The sequence below is a fragment of the Leptodactylus fuscus genome, chromosome 5, assembly GCF_031893055.1.
Source record: "Leptodactylus fuscus isolate aLepFus1 chromosome 5, aLepFus1.hap2, whole genome shotgun sequence".
Lineage (NCBI taxonomy): Eukaryota > Metazoa > Chordata > Amphibia > Anura > Leptodactylidae > Leptodactylus > Leptodactylus fuscus.
Genome location: NC_134269.1, coordinates 89,662,687 through 89,682,100, shown reverse-complemented (window position 1 = coordinate 89,682,100; position 19,414 = coordinate 89,662,687). Strand labels below are relative to the sequence as shown.

General features: G+C 44.2%; 2 protein-coding genes across 4 annotated transcripts in view; both read right to left on the bottom strand.

Annotated features, from left to right (window-relative positions):
* The window catches only part of AP3B2 (adaptor related protein complex 3 subunit beta 2), a 75,790-nt gene that overhangs the window by 18,760 nt on the left and 37,616 nt on the right, over positions 1-19,414 (bottom strand). For 2 of the 3 annotated variants that reach the window (XM_075273679.1, XM_075273681.1), the window contains exons 10-17: positions 19,331-19,385; positions 17,565-17,636; positions 17,109-17,171; positions 15,982-16,114; positions 3,389-3,498; positions 3,010-3,186; positions 2,069-2,255; positions 1,487-1,617 (exon numbers count right to left, since the gene is read on the bottom strand). In XM_075273679.1, coding sequence (XP_075129780.1) covers positions 1,487-1,617; positions 2,069-2,255; positions 3,010-3,186; positions 3,389-3,498; positions 15,982-16,114; positions 17,109-17,171; positions 17,565-17,636; positions 19,331-19,385 — 928 coding nt within the window. The remainder of the gene's footprint in view (positions 1-1,486; positions 1,618-2,068; positions 2,256-3,009; positions 3,187-3,388; positions 3,499-15,981; positions 16,115-17,108; positions 17,172-17,564; positions 17,637-19,330; positions 19,386-19,414) is intronic. The other variant, XM_075273680.1, reaches the window with a different exon arrangement.
* Positions 1-19,414, bottom strand: part of RPS17 (ribosomal protein S17) — a 161,821-nt gene that overhangs the window by 124,384 nt on the left and 18,023 nt on the right. The gene's annotated exons all lie outside the window — the stretch shown is intronic.

Sequence of the window (19,414 nt, the reverse complement as noted above, 5' to 3'; positions counted from 1 at the left end):
AAAAAGTGTTTTTCATTCACTTATAACGCTTGAATCAAATAAAGCAGTTACAATATGCAATACAAAGTAAGTTACAAAGAAGTATAAGGCTGTGTTCACACTGCGTCTTGTTATGTTTTGGTATGCAGAAAATGCATGTTAAAAATGCAACAGAAATACATAGTTTGAACCCAACCTAAGGCTGGTCATACACATTAGATTTCAGAAGGCTGTCATGCAGCCATCTCTATGAACAATCCCATTTTCAGTCAAACAATCCCACCATCAACATGAACAACTAAACGGTTTGATCTGGGTGCAGTTAAAATGTGAAAAAAAGCGAAGTAAGTCTAAGCAAATTGACTGATAACCAGACAAAAGAGTCTGATCATATCAGAACACTAATATTTTTGTTTGAGGCATTTACATACAGATTGGCATGATATCTTATCACAGAAGACAACAGAAATTCAATGAAGTTAATAATGTTTTCCAGTGACTTTTTAGTTGGTTCTTCTCGTCTTCAGTTATAAAATATCATGCTGCAGTAATTTAACCAATTGCATTAGTTTAGGTTACCTTTGCTACATCTGTATGTGATCACTGGCCATTTTGGCTGAAGAAACTCTAACTTGTATTTCCAGCTTACTGGGAAGTTTACACAGTAAGGCTGAGGCCCCACGTTGCAGAAACGCAGCTTTTTTTGCAGCAGATTTTGATGCGGTTTTTGGAGCCAAAGCCAAGAATGGCTACAAAAGAAATGAAGAACTATATAGAAAGTTCTTAAACTTCTCCCTTTTGCTTAATGCACTCCTGGCTTTGGTACCAAAAAACGCAGCAAAATCTGCAACAAAAAAAAAGAGCATTTCCGTAACATAGGGCTTTAGCCTAAAGGTTGGGTTCAACAATAAGGACACACAACATAAAATAGCTGAATAATTTTCATGCATTTTTGGACTGAGTTCACATTGATCTGATCCAGTGAAAAGAAAAGGGACCACATCAGTGGTAGAATCCGATTTTTCATGTGAAATAATATCTTTAAATGATTCTCCTTTGAACCATATTGAGGACAATAGTGTTAATAAGCTGTCAATTCATCTTAAGACAGTGAGGTAAAGAGGCAGGTCACCACACACTTGAGAAGAAGTGCACACTCAAACACACAAGTAACACCTCTTTCCATTCGCCCAGCAGGCTGATATGACACTCTGTGGGCTCTGCATCTTCCTCTTCCTGAATACAATGGAAGATAGTAGTTTATAACATATTCAAGTGTTGGATCCAAAAATGCCCTAAACTACACAGTGGATGATATCTGCATTATCTTATCAGGAATCTCAAACAGGAATCTTTGGAGCAAAAGCACAAGCCTGAAGCTATAGCCCAGAGCAGCAAAATAAAGCAAGGGGACAGATTTTTGTGCAGCATAAAAAGCAGCATTACACTGCAAGGGGTATAGCAGCGGGCTTTGCCCACATCCCTATATACTCAGGTTAGCACGCACAGCTTCCTTCACCTCCACGTTGCGCACAGATGGATCGGGAGCCTCTTCTGGCCAATCTGGTAGCTCCTGATACCCCACAGCTTTTGCATTCAACAGGTGAGAAAGTGAGCCCAACTGAAAGTGATCCCGGTCTGAGTGTAGAAGAAAAAAAATGGTGATTTTCTATTAATACTATATATTCAATATCTTTGGCAACAAAAGTTCTCATTACATTGGTTAAAATAGTCACTGTCGCATATGCAGATCAGCAATAAACATTTTCTAGGACATGCATTCTTTTCAAACTCTGTGCATTAAGATACAAGTGGTAATGTGAAAGGCGCTATAAGCTCCCTCGGGTTATACTAGTTAGATTGATATTTATAACGTTCTTCATATGCTTACTGATGTGATTAACCCAAAGAAAGAGTAGAGAACATATACTTCAGTACAGAGAGGAAACTTGACGGACACCTGGCGAACCCCATTATAGTCTATTGGGTCCGTGGGTAACCGCTTTTTTAGTAGATGGGCTCTCTGTCTTTTGACCTAAGCTTTATTGTTTCCCATATAACACTTTTAGGTAAATATAAAGAATAATACCTTTAAATGGAGATTCCAAAATAGGTGCAGGTTTTTGAGCCAGAAAAAGCTTCTTGGCATGCTTGCTAAGTGCTCCACTTTTGTCAGTGGGCACAATCAACTGGCGGATGAATCTTGTTCTGTCCCTGATGTCATAATTTTGGTCATACTTGGCCAGATTCAGAACATACTGAGTCAAAAGCTTTGTCTAAGAAAACATATAATTAGAGTAAAAAAAAGTAATCAGTAGAAATGCACATACGTGAATGAAATATGGTAATACCACTAACATGAAAATAAGCTACTGGTTTTTAGCAACCCACACCTTGAAAAAAGAAAAACTGTCATAGGGGGCGTTCACACTACCGTCGGTGTCCGACAGGTAGTGTCCGCTGCTAATGTCTGTTCAAAATCTTGTGCTGACATTAACATCGGACACTAGCTGTGACCGTGACATTTTTCATTCATTTAAATGGAGATCGGGTGCGTTCTTTTACAGTCCGTGCCTGTCCTTAAGTGTCCGTTCCTAAAGATGTCCAACTTTTCAAGCGGACAGAAAAAACCTACATGTTGGGTTTTGCTGTCCGCTTTATGGGGTGTAGTTCAGCAAAGGGGAATACATAAAGGTTTGTGGTACTCAGTCTAATAGTAAAACATCACACATAACACATAAAAAAAGGGGACAGGGAGACACAGGGCGATCAGCTGTGAAGGGAAACAGATCAGTCAATATGACTTTTTAACTTGTGCAGATTCCCTTGCAAAGTCTGAATTTGTGTTGGGTATCAGCTGAAATACTTTTGTAATAAGATGCTAAAAGCACGCAAAGGTCACAGATTTCTGTCTAAAAGATCTATCCTTACAATTGTAGAATGATACAGTAATGGCTATATGAAAATATCTTCTGTGGCATACATCTTTAGTTATTTTACCCATTCTAGAATAATATAACAGCCTCATACCTGCTTCGAATTAGTTAGATACAGCTTTGCTGCAAGGTTTATGGTCTGCAGTTTAACAATGTCTTCTTCATTAGTGAATGACTTGGCCATCTTCCTCAACACATCAGGAGCTATTTTAGGCACATGTTCACAGTATTCACCAATAAGCCACAAGATGCTAGCTCGAGCCATAGGCACCTGAACAAATAATATTAATGACATCCTAGGTTAGAGGGTAATAGATGGACCATTAAGTGAATGTTTCTTATCAGCCTATTAACATCCAGATTTACAATATAGCTCGATATAAAACCAGAGTTAGTAACAACAAAAGAAAATGTATTGTTGCGTTCTATGCATTTATTATATTACATATATCATACTTGTGAACCATGTATACCTGGATATTGTCAGTTAATTTGGCCATATGTTTTATTATTTCACTGTGCTGTGCTGGCTGCATTTGGAGTAACTTCTTGATAACCACCACGGATTCTGCAACAACCAGCTCTGTAAGAAATGGAAATAAAGTTAAACATATCGTATAAAGTGTACAAAGTGCAAGCCATGGTTTATCAGCATAAGTAACGCGATATTGGTAGGTATGGCCTGGATAATACAAGAGTAGAATCCCTGAAGCATATGCCATAAGAAGAACTCTGCACTGTGAACAAGGTAGAGTAATATTTTATATTTTATTAAACCAGTGAACGTGTGATGTTTCGGGCTGGGATTACCTTCTTCAGACACTGACAAATCATGTGCACTATATATTAACTAACAACCTAATCTGTTCTGTGTTAAAAATTACATAAAAATATAATTTGTTGTTTTGGACAAAAAATTAATTGGTTATAGTTAATATTTAGTTATGTGATTTTTCAGAGACTGAAGGTTACTCCAGACAGCAACAGCATCAAGAGTCGCCGGCTTAATAAAATATAAAGCACTAGTTGGTACCCGCGACTTCGTCTGCGGTGATTGTAGAAGTTGGTATATACAGGCGCGGGTAAGGTTTTCGTACTGTGTATAAGGTATGGGATATAAAATGTAACTGTGTATCTTGTTGTTGCTGTAATTCTGAGAGCACATGAGACTTTTGTGTTGAATGTAATTTGTATTTCAGCCGCTATACGGTGTTGGTATAAACTGTACATAGTGTCTTTGGGACAGAAGTATTTCAGGTTAATATACTTTGATATACGACATTGTATGATTTGTTATTTTCCGCCAGTACATGTAAGTTTTGGGCACAGGATACTCTTGAGTAAGCAACATAAAGTCTGGCCCTGTGCATGACAGTTTAGTAACTCCATGTGCCTCTTATTAATAGCAATTAACCCCATCATGTCCCTCACATTAACCCCAGTGTAAGAGTTACTGATAGAGATGAGTGAGTACTGTTGGGATCAGCCGATCCGAACAGCACGCTCGCATAGAAATGAATGGACGTAGCCGGCACGCGGGGGGTTAAGCGCGCTGGCTACGTCCAAGTGGAAGTACCAGGTGCATCCATTCATTTCTATGGAACGTGCTGTGCGGATCGGCTGATCCGAACAGTACTCGCTCATCTCTAGTTACTGATATGTGAGAGACTTGGAGGTAATAATTAAGTATCTTCATTACTGAGGTCTTTTATTAGTCCCTCCATATGTCTCACATATTAGTAACCTTTATATGGGGCACACAGGGGTAAATATGAGGGACATGATGGGGTTTATTCCTATTAATGTGAGGCACATGGAGTTACTAACACTAAACTAATAACCCCATGCCTGACATTAATAGGAATGGGGAATAGGAAGTAAAGGAAGGGAGCTGTGTGTTTCTTACTTTCAGTTTGCTAGCAGCTTCGGCAGGAGCCATCACTATAGCAGGCACAGACCTGAGCGACTAAGCTCCACCCCCTGGGTTTCCGGCACATCTCGCAAAGGGGAGTGTCCTTATGCCTCAGCTCTAGCAGAGACTTTATTTAACTCTTGCAGGTCCTGTGCTGCTGGCATGCCAGTGAAATATGTCAGGAGTGCCACTCTTGGCATGTGTGCCAGGGGTTGCTGACCTCTGCTGTAGGGGGTAATATGAATTTTGTGGCTTGCTATGGTCCAAAGTGTGTGAGATTGCAGAGATAGTGATGTGAGTTTGGGGTTTGTGGGGGTCCTGGGAAAAACGTATGTGCGCTATTGTGACGAAAAGTAGCCTATTGCCTAATGGGGTGTATTAACTATGTTTGTGGAAAATTTCAGCCAAATCGGTCAAGCGGGTTTTGCGTGATTGACTAACAAACATCCGAACACACAAAGCCACAAACATCCAAACTCACAAACTTTCACATTTATAATATTAATAGGATTACTCTATTTTGAAGTGCAAAGTTCTTCTTTTTGCTTGTGAGTAAAATACAAAATAGTGAAAATTAAAAACATAGGGGCATATTTATTATGGTTTGGGGCAACCAAATCATAAAAAGTCACACATTTTGAAAAAATCTGTTTTGGGGTTTTTTTTGCACAAAAATTAGCAACTTTAAAATTTTTGACTGCCCTCATCACTTTCCTGAAAAGGGTATGTGCCCAGGGCGTGCAAGGGGACCACTGGCTTTGCCAGATTTATTATGATTTATGCCAAAAATCTCCCTCCAAGTCCACAGCCTGGGGTCATTTATGATGAGGAGGTATGCACTTCGTCATATATGAGGCACACTTTCTACAGGTGAAGGGTCTGTGAAGGCTGGTGTCAATAATACCAGTCTTCAGAAATCTCCCCCATTCTGATTATGCATTACAATACATTTATGATTATTTTCTAAAATATTTTAATGAAAGTGGGGTATTCTACAGTTGACAGTCCTCGTGGTGTGAATGTCAGGATTTGTGCACTATGTAAAGGTGCTGTATGTAAAGGTTACCGCTGTGAATTTATTATCTTGCACTGGAAATATGCTTTGACGTATGCATGCCCACAGTGCAGAAACAAAAAACCAAAACTAAAAAAATAAATAAATAATAACTTTACAGTGTTAATTATTAGAGATGAGCGAACACTAAAATGTTCGAGGTTCGAAATTCGATTCGAACAGCCGCTCAATGTTCGTGTGTTCGAACGGGTTTCGAACCCCATTATAGTCTATGGGGAACAGATACTCGTTAAGGGGGAAACCCAAATCCGTGTCTGGAGGGTCACCAAGTCCACTATGACACCCCAGGAAATGATGCCAACACCTCTGGAATGACACTGGGACAGCAGGGGAAGCATGTCTGGGGGCATCTAACACACCAAAGACCCTCTATTACCCCAACATCACAGCCTAACAACTACACACTTTACACACTCAATACCACCTCTCTGACAGTAGGAAAACACCTTGAAACATGTGTATTTGGCACTTGCAGTGAGGAGAGCTTGTCACCAGCAGTGAATTTGGCCCTTGTAGTAAGTTGAGGTTGGCACCAACATTTGTTTTGAAAATCAGGGTGGATTGAGCCTCTAACCAGCAGAGTTTGGGCAAATTCATGGTGGAGGGAGCCTCTAAAAACCCCAGTTTGGACCAATTCATGGTGGAGGGAGACTCTAAAAACCCCAGTTTGGACCAATTCATGGTGGAGGGAGACTCTAAAAACCCCAGTTTGGACCAATTCATGGTGGAGGGAGCCTCTAAAAACCCCAGTTTGGACCAATTCATGGTGGAGGGAGCCTCTAACCAGCCCAGTTTGGACCAATTAATGGTGGAGGGAGCCTCTAAACAGCCAAGTTTTGGGAAATTCATGGTGGAGGGAGCCTCTAACCAGCCCAGTTTGGACCAATTCATGGTGGAGGGAGCCTCTAACCAGCCCAGTTTGGACCAATTCATGGTGGAGGGAGCCTCTAAACAGCCCAGTTTGGGCAAATTCATGGTGGAGGGAGCCTCTAAAAAACCCAGTTTGGACCAATTCATGGTGGAGGGAGCCTCTAATTAGCCCAGTTTGGACCAATTAATGGTGGAGGGAGCCTCTAACCAGCCCAGTTTGGACCAATTAATGGTGGAGGGAGCCTCTAACCACCCCAGTTTGGGCAAATTCATGGTGGAGGGAGCCTCTAACCAGCCCAGTTTGGACCAATTAATGGTGGAGGGAGCCTCTAAACAGCCAAGTTTTGGGAAATTCATGGTGGAGGGAGCCTCTAACCAGCCCAGTTTGGACCAATTCATGGTGGAGGGAGCCTCTAAACAGCCCAGTTTGGGCAAATTCATGGTGGAGGGAGCCTCTAAACAGCCCAGTTTGGGCAAATTCATGGTGGAGGGAGCCTCTAACCAGCCCAGTTTGGACCAATTAATGGTGGAGGGAGCCTCTAAACAGCCAAGTTTTGGGAAATTCAAGGTGGAGGGAGCCTCTAACCAGCCCAGTTTGGACCAATTAATGGTGGAGGGAGCCTCTAACCACCCCAGTTTGGACCAATTCATGGTGGAGGGAGCCTCTAACCACCCCAGTTTGGACCAATTCATGGTGGAGGGAGCCTCTAAACAGCCCAGTTTGGGCAAATTCATGGTGGAGGGAGCCTCTAACCAGCCCAGTTTGGACCAATTAATGGTGGAGGGAGCCTCTAAACAGCCCAGTTTGGGCAAATTCATGGTGGAGGGAGCCTCTAACCAGCCCAGTTTGGACCAATTAATGGTGGAGGGAGCCTCTAAACAGCCAAGTTTTGGGAAATTCATGGTGGAGGGAGCCTCTAACCAGCCCAGTTTGGACCAATTAATGGTGGAGGGAGCCTCTAACCACCCCAGTTTGGGCAAATTCATGGTGGAGGGAGCCTCTAACCAGCCCAGTTTGGACCAATTAATGGTGGAGGGAGCCTCTAACCACCCCAGTTTGGACCAATTCATGGTGGAGGGAGCCTCTAACCACCCCAGTTTGGACCAATTCATGGTGGAGGGAGCCTCTAAACAGCCCAGTTTGGGCAAATTCATGGTGGAGGGAGCCTCTAACCAGCCCAGTTTGGACCAATTAATGGTGGAGGGAGCCTCTAAACAGCCCAGTTTGGGCAAATTCATGGTGGAGGGAGCCTCTAACCAGCCCAGTTTGGACCAATTAATGGTGGAGGGAGCCTCTAAACAGCCAAGTTTTGGGAAATTCATGGTGGAGGGAGCCTCTAACCAGCCCAGTTTGGACCAATTAATGGTGGAGGGAGCCTCTAACCACCCCAGTTTGGGCAAATTCATGGTGGAGGGAGCCTCTAACCAGCCCAGTTTGGACCAATTAATGGTGGAGGGAGCCTCTAAACAGCCCAGTTTGGGCAAATTCATGGTGGAGGGAGCCTCTAAACAGCCAAGTTTTGGGAAATTCATGGTGGAGGGAGCCTCTAACCAGCCCAGTTTGGACCAATTCATGGTGGAGGGAGCCTCTAAACAGCCCAGTTTGGGCAAATTCATGGTGGAGGGAGCCTCTAAAAAACCCAGTTTGGACCAATTCATGGTGGAGGGAGCCTCTAAACAGCCCAGTTTGGGCAAATTCATGGTGGAGGGAGCCTCTAACCAGCAGAGTTGGGGGAAATCAGGGTGGAGGGAGCCTAGTATTAGCAGAATTGTGCAACGCTTATGGTGGATGAGTATGAGGATGCGGAGGAATTGGAGAGGTTGAGTACAGACATGGAGTTTCATGTTGGGGTGCTTTACACAGGTGGGCACAAAAATGACGGCTCTACCCAGTGGTGGTTCATTTTTATCAAAGTGAGCCGGTCGGCACTCTCAGCTGACAGACGGGTGCGCTTGTCAGTGATGATGCCACCGGCTGCACTGAACACCCTCTCAGATAGGACGCTGGCGGCAGGACAGGACAGCACCTCCAAGGCATATAGGGCAAGTTCAAGCCACAGGTCCAACTTCGACACCCAATACGTGTAGGGCGCAGAGGGGTCGGAGAGGACAGGGCTGTGGTCGGAAAGGTATTCCCGCAACATGCGCCTATACTTCTCACGCCTGGTGACACTAGGACCCTCCGTGGCGGCACTTTGGCGAGGGGGTGCCATCAAGGTGTCCCAGACCTTAGACAGTGTGCCCCTCGTTTGTGTGGACCGGTGAGAACTTGGTTGCCTACTGGAGGAACTGCCCTCCCTGCCGCCAACGTCACATGCTGGAAACATCTCCATCATATTCTGCACCAATTGCCTGTGGCAAGCATTGATGCGATTGGCCCTCCCCTCTACCGGAATAAAAGACGAGATGTTGTTTTTATACCGGGGGTCAAGGATAGCAAAGATCCAGTACTGGTTGTCCTCCATGATTTTGACAATACGCTTGTCGGTTGTAAAGCACCCCAACATGAACTCAGCCATGTCTGCCACAGTGTTAGTTGGCATGACTCCTCTGGCCCCACCGGAAAGTTCAATCTCCATTTCCTCCTCATCCTCCATGTCTACCCATCCGCGCTGCAACAATGGGACGATTCGAAGTTGCCCGGAAGCCTCCTGTATCACCATCACATCATCGGACAACTCTTCTTCCTCCTCCTCCTCCTCCTCCTCCTCCATTAAACGCAGTGAAGCGGACAGATGTGTGGACCTACTCTCCAGCTGTGACGGATCGGATGCTATCCCTAACTCCTCTGTGTGATCTGAGTTATCCCTGATGTCAATCAGGGATTCTCTCAGAACACACAAGAGCGGGATTGTAAGGCTCACCATCGCATCCTCAGAGCTCACCCTCCTTGTGGACTCCTCAAAGACCCGTAGGATGTCACAAAGGTCTCTCATCCATGGCCACTCATGGATGTGAAACTGAGGCAGCTGACTTTGTGGCACCCTAGGGTTTTGTAGCTGGTATTCCATCAAAGGTCTCTGCTGCTCAACCACTCTATTCAACATCTGAAACGTTGAGTTCCAGCGTGTGGGGACGTCGCACAAAAGCCGGTGTTGTGGCACATGCAGGCGTTGCTGGAGAGATTTTAAGCTAGCAGCGGCTACTGTCGACTTGCGAAAGTGGGCGCACATGCGCCGCACTTTCACCAGTAGCTCTGGAACATTGGGGTAGCTCTTTAGGAAACGTTGCACCACTAGGTTGAAGACGTGGGCCAGGCATGGAACATGTTGGAGTCCGGCAAGCTCCAGAGCTGCTACCAGGTTCCGGCCGTTATCACAAACGACCATGCCTGGGCCCAGGTGCAGCGGCTCAAACCATATTGCCGTCTCATCGAGGAGGGCATCCCTCACCTCGGAGGCAGTGTGCTGTCTGTCCCCCAAGCTGATCAGCTTCAGCACAGCCTGCTGACGTCTACCAACGCCAGTGCTGCAACGTTTCCAACTCGTAGCTGGGGTCAATCTAACAGCGGAGGAGGAGGCGGTGGCGGAGGAGGAGGCGGTGGCGGAGGAGGAGGCGGTAGAGGAGGAGGAGGAGGAGGGGGGTGTTCTTCTCGTGTCCCTGCCAGGAATGTTAGGCGGGGAGACGAGGTACACCGGGCCAGTTTGGGAAGCAGTCCCAGCCTCAACTACATTCACCCAGTGTGCCGTCAGTGAAATGTAGCGTCCCTGTCCGCATGCACTTGTCCACGCGTCGGTGGTCAAGTGGACCTTTGTGCAAAGCGCGGAACTAAGGGCCCGCCTGATGTTGAGTGACACGTGCTGGTGCAAGGCGGGGACGGCACACCGGGAGAAGTAGTGACGGCTAGGGACGGCATAGCGAGGTGCCGCAGTTGCCATCAGGTCCAGGAAGGCGGGAGTTTCAACAAGCCGGAACGCCAACATCTCCTGGGCCAGCAGTTTAGCGATGTTGGCGTTCAAGGCTTGCGCGTGTGGGTGGTTAGCAGTGTATTTCTGCCGCCGCTCCAATGTCTGAGAGATGGTGGGTTGTTGTAAAGAAACGCCTGATGGTGCCTTTGATGGTGCAGGAGAAGGAGATAAGACAGGACCAGGGGAGGATGAGGTAGAAGTCAACAAAGTGGCGGAGGCAGATGAAGTGGTGTCCTGGCTCGTCCTCTGGAGTGCATCGCCAGCACAGTCAGCAGTGGCAGTGGCAGAGGCAGAGGCAGAGGCAGTGGCAGTGGCGTGAACGGCAGTCGGCCTTTGTCCTGCCGTTGCTGCCTGCCACTGATTCCAGTGCTTGGATTCCAAATGACGGCGCATTGAAGTGGTGGACAGGTTGCTCTTCTCAGAGCCCCTAATCAATTTCGAGAGGCAAATTGTGCAGACAACACTATATCTGTCCTCGGCGCATTCCTTGAAAAAACTCCACACCTTCGAGAAACGTGCCCTCGAGGTGGGAGTTTTTCGGGGCTGGGTACGAACTGGAACATCTTGGGAGATTCCGGGTGTGGCCTGGCTTCGCCTAAGCTGCTGACCTCTGCCTCTGCCTCTAGCTACCCTTTTTGGTGCTGCACCTGCCTCAACATCCACACTACTTTCCCCGCTTGACATCCCCCCTGTCCAGGTCGGGTCAGTGTCCTCATCATCCACCACTTCCTCTTCCAACTCCTGTCTCATCTCCTCCTCCCGCACAATGCGCCGGTCAACTGGATGCCCTGACGGCAACTGCGTCACATCATCGTCGATGAGGGTGGGTTGCTGGTCATCCACCACCAAATCGAACGGAGATGGAGGAGACTCTAGTGTTTGAGCATCTGGATACAGATGCTCCTCTGTTAGGTTCGTGGAATCGTGACGTGGAGAGGCAGGTTGAGGGACAATGAAAGGAGCGGAGAACAGCTCTGGGGAGCAGGGACAGTTTGGGTTATTGTTCTGTAAAGCTTCGGAATTTTGGGAGGAAGGAAGACAAGACTGTTGGGTAATAGGAGGAGAGGAGGCAGAGTCTGACTGGCTGCTGGACAATGTGCTGTAAGCGTTCTCTGACAGCCATTGCAAGACCTGTTCCTGGTTCTCGGGCCTACTAAGGTTTGTACCCTGCAGTTTAGTTAATGTGGCAAGCAACCCTGGCACTGTGGAGTGGCGCAATGCTTGCTGCCCCACAGGAGTAGGCACGGGACGCCCTGTGGCTTCACTGCTACCTTGCTCCCCAGAACCATTCCCCCGACCTCGCCCACGGCCTCGTCCACGTCCCTTTCCGGGAGCCTTGCGCATTTTGAATTCCTAGTTAGAAATTGGCACTGTATACCAGTAGTAAAAATTGTGGGTGCACGTAACCCCAATATATTCTTTGAATTCCCAGTCAGACACTGGCACTATATGGCAGTAGCAAGAAATGAGGGTATTTGTATTCCCAATATACTCTTTGAATTCCCAGTCAGACAATGGCACTGTATACCAGTAGTAAAAATTGTGGGTGCACGTAACCCCAATATATTCTTTGAATTCCCAGTCAGAAACTGGCACTATATGGCAGTAGAAAGAAATGAGGGTATTTGTATTCCCAATATACTCTTTGAATTCCCAGTCAGACAATGGCACTGTATACCAGTAGTAAAAATTGTGGGTGCACGTAACCCCAATATATTCTTTGAATTCCCAGTCAGACACTGGCACTATATGGCAGTAGCAAGAAATGAGGGTATTTGTATTCCCAATATACTCTTTGAATTCCCAGTCAGACAATGGCACTGTATACCAGTAGTAAAAATTGTGGGTGCACGTAACCCCAATATATTCTTTGAATTCCCAGTCAGAAACTGGCACTATATGGCAGTAGCAAGAAATGAGGGTATTTGTATTCCCAATATACTCTTTGAATTCCCAGTCAGACAATGGCACTGTATACCAGTAGTAAAAATTGTGGGTGCACGTAACCCCAATATATTCTTTGAATTCCCAGTCAGACACTGGCACTATATGGCAGTAGCAAGAAATGAGGGTATTTGTATTCCCAATATACTCTTTGAATTCCCAGTCAGACAATGGCACTGTATACCAGTAGTAAAAATTGTGGGTGCACGTAACCCCAATATATTCTTTGAATTCCCAGTCAGAAACTGGCACTATATGGCAGTAGCAAGAAATGAGGGTATTTGTATTCCCAATATACTCTTTGAATTCCCAGTCAGACAATGGCACTGTATACCAGTAGTAAAAATTGTGGGTGCACGTAACCCCAATATATTCTTTGAATTCCCAGTCAGACACTGGCACTATATGGCAGTAGCAAGAAATGAGGGTATTTGTATTCCCAATATACTCTTTGAATTCCCAGTCAGACAATGGCACTGTATACCAGTAGTAAAAATTGTGGGTGCACGTAACCCCAATATATTCTTTGAATTCCCAGTCAGAAACTGGCACTATATGGCAGTAGCAAGAAATGAGGGTATTTGTATTCCCAATATACTCTTTGAATTCCCAGTCAGACAATGGCACTGTATACCAGTAGTAAAAATTGTGGGTGCACGTAACCCCAATATATTCTTTGAATTCCCAGTCAGACACTGGCACTATATGGCAGTAGCAAGAAATGAGGGTATTTGTATTCCCAATATACTCTTTGAATTCCCAGTCAGACAATGGCACTGTATACCAGTAGTAAAAATTGTGGGTGCACGTAACCCCAATATATTCTTTGAATTACCAGTCAGAAACTGGCACTATATGGCAGTAGCAAGAAATGAGGGTATTTATAACCCCAATATATTCTTTGAATTCCCAGTCAGACAATGGCACTGTATACCAGTAGTAAAAATTGTGGGTGCACGTAACCCCAATATATTCTTTGAATTACCAGTCAGAAACTGGCACTATATGGCAGTAGCAAGAAATGAGGGTATTTATAACCCCAATATATTCTTTGAATTCCCAGTCAGACAATGGCACTGTATACCAGTAGTAAAAATTGTGGGTGCACGTAACCCCAATATATTCTTTGAATTCCCAGTCAGAAACTGGCACTATATGGCAGTAGCAAGAAATGAGGGTATTTATAACCCCAATATATTCTTTGAATTCCCAGTCAGACAATGGCACTGTATACCAGTAGTAAAAATTGTGGGTGCACGTAACCCCAATATATTCTTTGAATTCCCAGTCAGACACTGGCACTATATGGCAGTAGCAAGAAATGAGGGTATTTGTATTCCCAATATACTCTTTGAATTCCCAGTCAGACAATGGCACTGTATACCAGTAGTAAAAATTGTGGGTGCACGTAACCCCAATATATTCTTTGAATTACCAGTCAGAAACTGGCACTATATGGCAGTAGCAAGAAATGAGGGTATTTATAACCCCAATATATTCTTTGAATTCCCAGTCAGACAATGGCACTGTATACCAGTAGTAAAAATTGTGGGTGCACGTAACCCCAATATATTCTTTGAATTCCCAGTCAGAAACTGGCACTATATGGCAGTAGCAAGAAATGAGGGTATTTATAACCCCAATATATTCTTTGAATTCCCAGTCAGACAATGGCACTGTATACCAGTAGTAAAAATTGTGGGTGCACGTAACCCCAATATATTCTTTGAATTCCCAGTCAGAAACTGGCACTATATGGCAGTAGCAAGAAATGAGGGTATTTGTATTCCCAATATACTCTTTGAATTCCCAGTCAGACAATGGCACTGTATACCAGTAGTAAAAATTGTGGGTGCACGTAACCCCAATATATTCTTTGAATTCCCAGTCAGACACTGGCACTATATGGCAGTAGCAAGAAATGAGGGTATTTGTATTCCCAATATACTCTTTGAATTCCCAGTCAGACAATGGCACTGTATACCAGTAGTAAAAATTGTGGGTGCACGTAACCCCAATATATTCTTTGAATTCCCAGTCAGAAACTGGCACTATATGGCAGTAGCAAGAAATGAGGGTATTTGTATTCCCAATATACTCTTTGAATTCCCAGTCAGACAATGGCACTGTATACCAGTAGTAAAAATTGTGGGTGCACGTAACCCCAATATATTCTTTGAATTCCCAGTCAGACACTGGCACTATATGGCAGTAGCAAGAAATGAGGGTATTTGTATTCCCAATATATTCTTTGAATTCCCAGTCAGACAATGGCACTGTATACCAGTAGTAAAAATTGTGGGTGCACGTAACCCCAATATATTCTTTGAATTACCAGTCAGAAACTGGCACTATATGGCAGTAGCAAGAAATGAGGGTATTTGTATTCCCAATATATTCTTTGAATTCCCAGTCAGACAATGGCACTGTATACCAGTAGTAAAAATTGTGGGTGTATATAGCCCCAATTCTATTGCTAGGGGACTTGCAGGGTATTTCTGGGGTGAAGGTGGGGGGGCACACCGTTGGAACGGGTATCGGGGTATATATCGGGTATACGGGAATACACTGACAGTGTATTCCATTCAGGATCCTGGGAAAGCTGGGTTGCGGCGATTGAGCCCGTCAGTGCCACGTTACACTGACAAGCTTCTCCCTGGAATTTAGCTCTTACAAGAGCTGTTGGTTGTCTTCTCCTTCCTATCCTAGCCTGTCCCTGCCTACCCAGAATCTAAGCCCTAGCTAGCTGGACGGAAACCTCCGTCCTCGGTGAATTGCAAGCTCAGAATGACGCGAAGCTGGGCGTCGCTGTTCTTTTAAATTAGAGGTCACATGTTTTCGGCAGCCAATGGGTTTTGCCTACTTTTTTCAACGTCACCGGTGTCGTAGTTCCTGTCCCACCTACCCAGCGCTGTTATTGGAGCAAAAAAGGCGCCAGGGAAGGTGGGAGGGGAATCGAGTAATGGCGCACTTTACCACGCGGTGTTCGATTCGATTCGAACATGCCGAACAGCCTAATATCCGATCGAACATGAGTTCGATAGAACACTGTTCGCTCATCTCTATTAATTATGTATAGTACTTTTATGCTACAGACCTTTTCATTGTTTCATATCACTAACATGATAATGGTAAACAACTGTAATGCACTTTTCTCATGGAGTAAAGGAGGTATTGTAGAGTAGGGGGAGAAAAGGGAGTATTATTGAGTAGGGGAGTTAGTGCCTAACATACAGCCACTCATTCATAGCACCCACATGGGTCACGGTTATTTCCAGGAAACCAATTTACTTATTAATATAACTTGTGATTTCTTGTAAGAGTAGGAAGTAGCCTTAGTAACACTATTTATCTTACCATCCCGGTTTGATAGCAGCTGGACGAGTCCATTAAGACAAGTATCTCGGACTTTACCAATGTTAGTAGCACATCGGCCAATGGCCTGTATTGAAGCAGCCACAAAATCTTTATCCATGCTACGAATGTAAGTCTGAAAAGATTAAGATAAGTACATTGCACTATTTTTTTTAATTATTTTTGGGCTTTGCATTTTTTAAAAGGTGTCAGGGTCTGGGGTTGCTAGGTGGGGTGGCATAGACACAAAAATCCAGTTTCTTTAGTCCAAAACAAAGGTAGAATTTAATTTTCACTCAAAAAGGTAGTGCAGCAACAAAAGGAAACAATACAAAAATAAATACCTGCCCGGCTAGGCTCTAACTATACATAGAATAGGTTACCTCACCTAGAACCACAGAAATCAAAAGCCAGTAGATTCATTCAGGACACAGCTCCAAAAATATGACCTCTCTGTCAGCTCTCCAGCCAAGCTCTGCCAAAGTGTTGCTGCTGGAGCTGACTTCTTAAGCCTCCTTGACGAGGAAACTCTCTGCAGCTGAGTCCCTGCCAGAACATCCCGAAAGTGTGGACTGGAGGGGGGTGGAATGACAGGTCCCACTATCAACCAACTTTGAAATAACCCTCAGCAGACAATAGTTATCTGCTGAGAAACATTCTTTCTGGAGTTTTCTCATCTCACCCACCTTAGTAGTCTCGGTGAGATGTACACCCCCTCATTATTTTGCCAGTCATCGGCTTACAAAGGATTATCTAACTTTTAAAACTGATTTGGAAATCAGCTATTTTCCCCCATGCCAACTCAAGCTGCGATGCCTCTAATAGTGGCCATACTGGGTACCGCAGCAGCTGTCCTATAGACTTGAAGGGGACAAACACTACAGTACTCACTATGGTAAGTGAACTCTGCAGCTTGTGCTGGGACGGGGATACAGCTGATCTGCATGGTTTGGCAGTTGGAACCTTGATTATCTAAAATTGATGTCCTTTCCTATCGATAAAGCTGGACAGCCCATTTTACAGACATATAGCACTCAATCATTTATCTTATCCCTTATATGCCTAGATACTCCACTTATTTTTCACAAACCAATTGTTGATGTGTCATGTAATTTCTGCCACATACGTACTTGGAATTCTCGTAAAATGATGGAAATGTTGGTCTCATTAGCCAGATTTGTTAAGACTTCCAGCTGCGCAGGATAAAAAATTTGAATAAGGCAGTTATCAAAATTTCTCAGATGCACTACATTTTTCTGTATTATTAAAGCCAATTACAATTAAAATTTGTCTGACAACTACCTAGTGAATAAAATCCCTCAGAGAAGAAATTAGTATTACTAGCTCTCAGGGTGCAAATGTCTGGTCATGTAATGATTCTTACCTTATTGTACAAGTTATTGCCGAGACTGAATTTACAAGGGTACAAAAGTGTGGAAGGTATGTAAGGAAAAGAGGAAAGTGTCTTCAAGCTTATATACAGCATCTGAGAGAGACATATTCTACATTCTGATATGGTTGTTTGTGGCACTTTACACCAAGTTAGTTTGTATGAAACACAATATGACCGCAAATTGACAAATTACCTTCAAAATCTTAATCTGGGTTGGGTCAGTAGATCGAATATAGAAACTTTTTAAGTATGGTTCAAACATTCCCTAAGGGGGGAAAAAAAAAAAAAAAAATCAACAATTAGAATAGCAACATCATTTACATTTCATCACTGTGTTTAAGGCCAGATGCAGAAGACTGTGTGCAACTGGCCTGCCGTGAAATAAAAGCACGGGAGGCACACAGGAGACATGCGGATGTCCCTCGTGAGCTGTCTGTGCACGGGCTGTGCTTCCACGGCTCCTTTCAATAAATAGGAGCCATGGAAGCAAGGGCCACAAAATAGGACAGAAATAGCATCAGGTTCTATATTTTGTGGCCTGGACTGTCAGCCTGCACACGGGACTGTGAAATTGACGGTCGTGTGTACTGGCCCATAGAGAATAATGAATGTGTGAGTTATCCGTGAAATACACGGTCAAGGTCGTCTGCAACTGGCCTAAGGCTAAGGCCCCACACTGCAGAATGCAGCTAAAAAACACAGCACATTTTTTTCTGCTGCGTTTTCATTGTGTTTTTGCTGTTTTTCTCTCTGCAGGATCCCATTCACACACTGTGGGAAATTGAGCGCAGCAGACACACCAGTGGACTTCCTATAGGGCTGCGGGAAAAATGCGATTCGTTGCTGTCATGTTTTTTTTTTTTTTGCTGTGACCCACTACGTAGTACTTTAGCCTAAAGGTGTACTCACATTTTAACATTTTTGACATATCTATCTAAAAAGATTCAAAAGAATCATATTATCTTGATACCTCAAAAACATCTCCAGAATACACCCTTTCCTTACCAGAGATACATTAAAGACACTTATTGTCTCTCTGATTCATTCTCGCCTTGACTACTGTAACTCCTTACTAATCGGTCTTCCCCTCACTAAACTCTCCCCTCTACAATCTATTCTGAATGCAGCGGCCAGGCTCATCTATCAGTCTAGACGCTACAGCGATGCCTCGGGTCTGTGCCAGTCACTACATTGGCTGCCTATTCATTATAGAATAAAATATAAAGTTATCCCCCTCATCCACAAGGCTCTCCATAATGCTGCACTTCTCTACATTTCCTCCCTCATCTCTGTCTACCACCCAACCCGTGTTCTCCGATCACTCAATGACCTAACACTTACATCCTCTATTATCAGAACCTCCCACGCTCGTATACAAGACTTCTCCCGAGCTGCACCACTTCTCTGGAATGCTCTACCCCGGACAATCAGATTAATTCCCAATTTTTACAGTTTTAAACGCAAACTAACATCTTTTCAGACAGGCCTATCACAATTTCTAATGTAAACCCTTCCATACTATAATTTGAATCCCCAAAATTTAACCCTCCTCTGTCCCAGCTCCCACATTACCCCACATGATATGATGCCATTTCAGGGTAACTTTATATGTCCAAGCTCCATCCACATGTCAAAGGACATGACTAGTGACAGCTCATAAAGTTTTATGTTTGTGTAATGACAGTAACCTTTACAACATTGTATGACCTCTGTTTAAGCAATGCTGCCCCTGCTACCTCGTGTCACCCCCTCTACCTCATAGATTGTAAGCTCTTGGGAGCAGGGCCCTCAGTCCGGTTCTGTGAGCTGATTATTACTCTGTAATGTATCTTTCTGTCTGTATTTGAACCCTACAAAATGTACAGTGCTGCGGAATATGTTGCCGCTATATAAATAACATTTATTATTATTTATTATTATCTTATTGTAATTTTAAGGATCATGGCAGCTTTCACATACCCTTCTCTTTATAGACATAGTGGCCACATTCTGTAGTACAACAAACTGGACCTCACTGGAAAGGGAAATAATTATTATTATAAT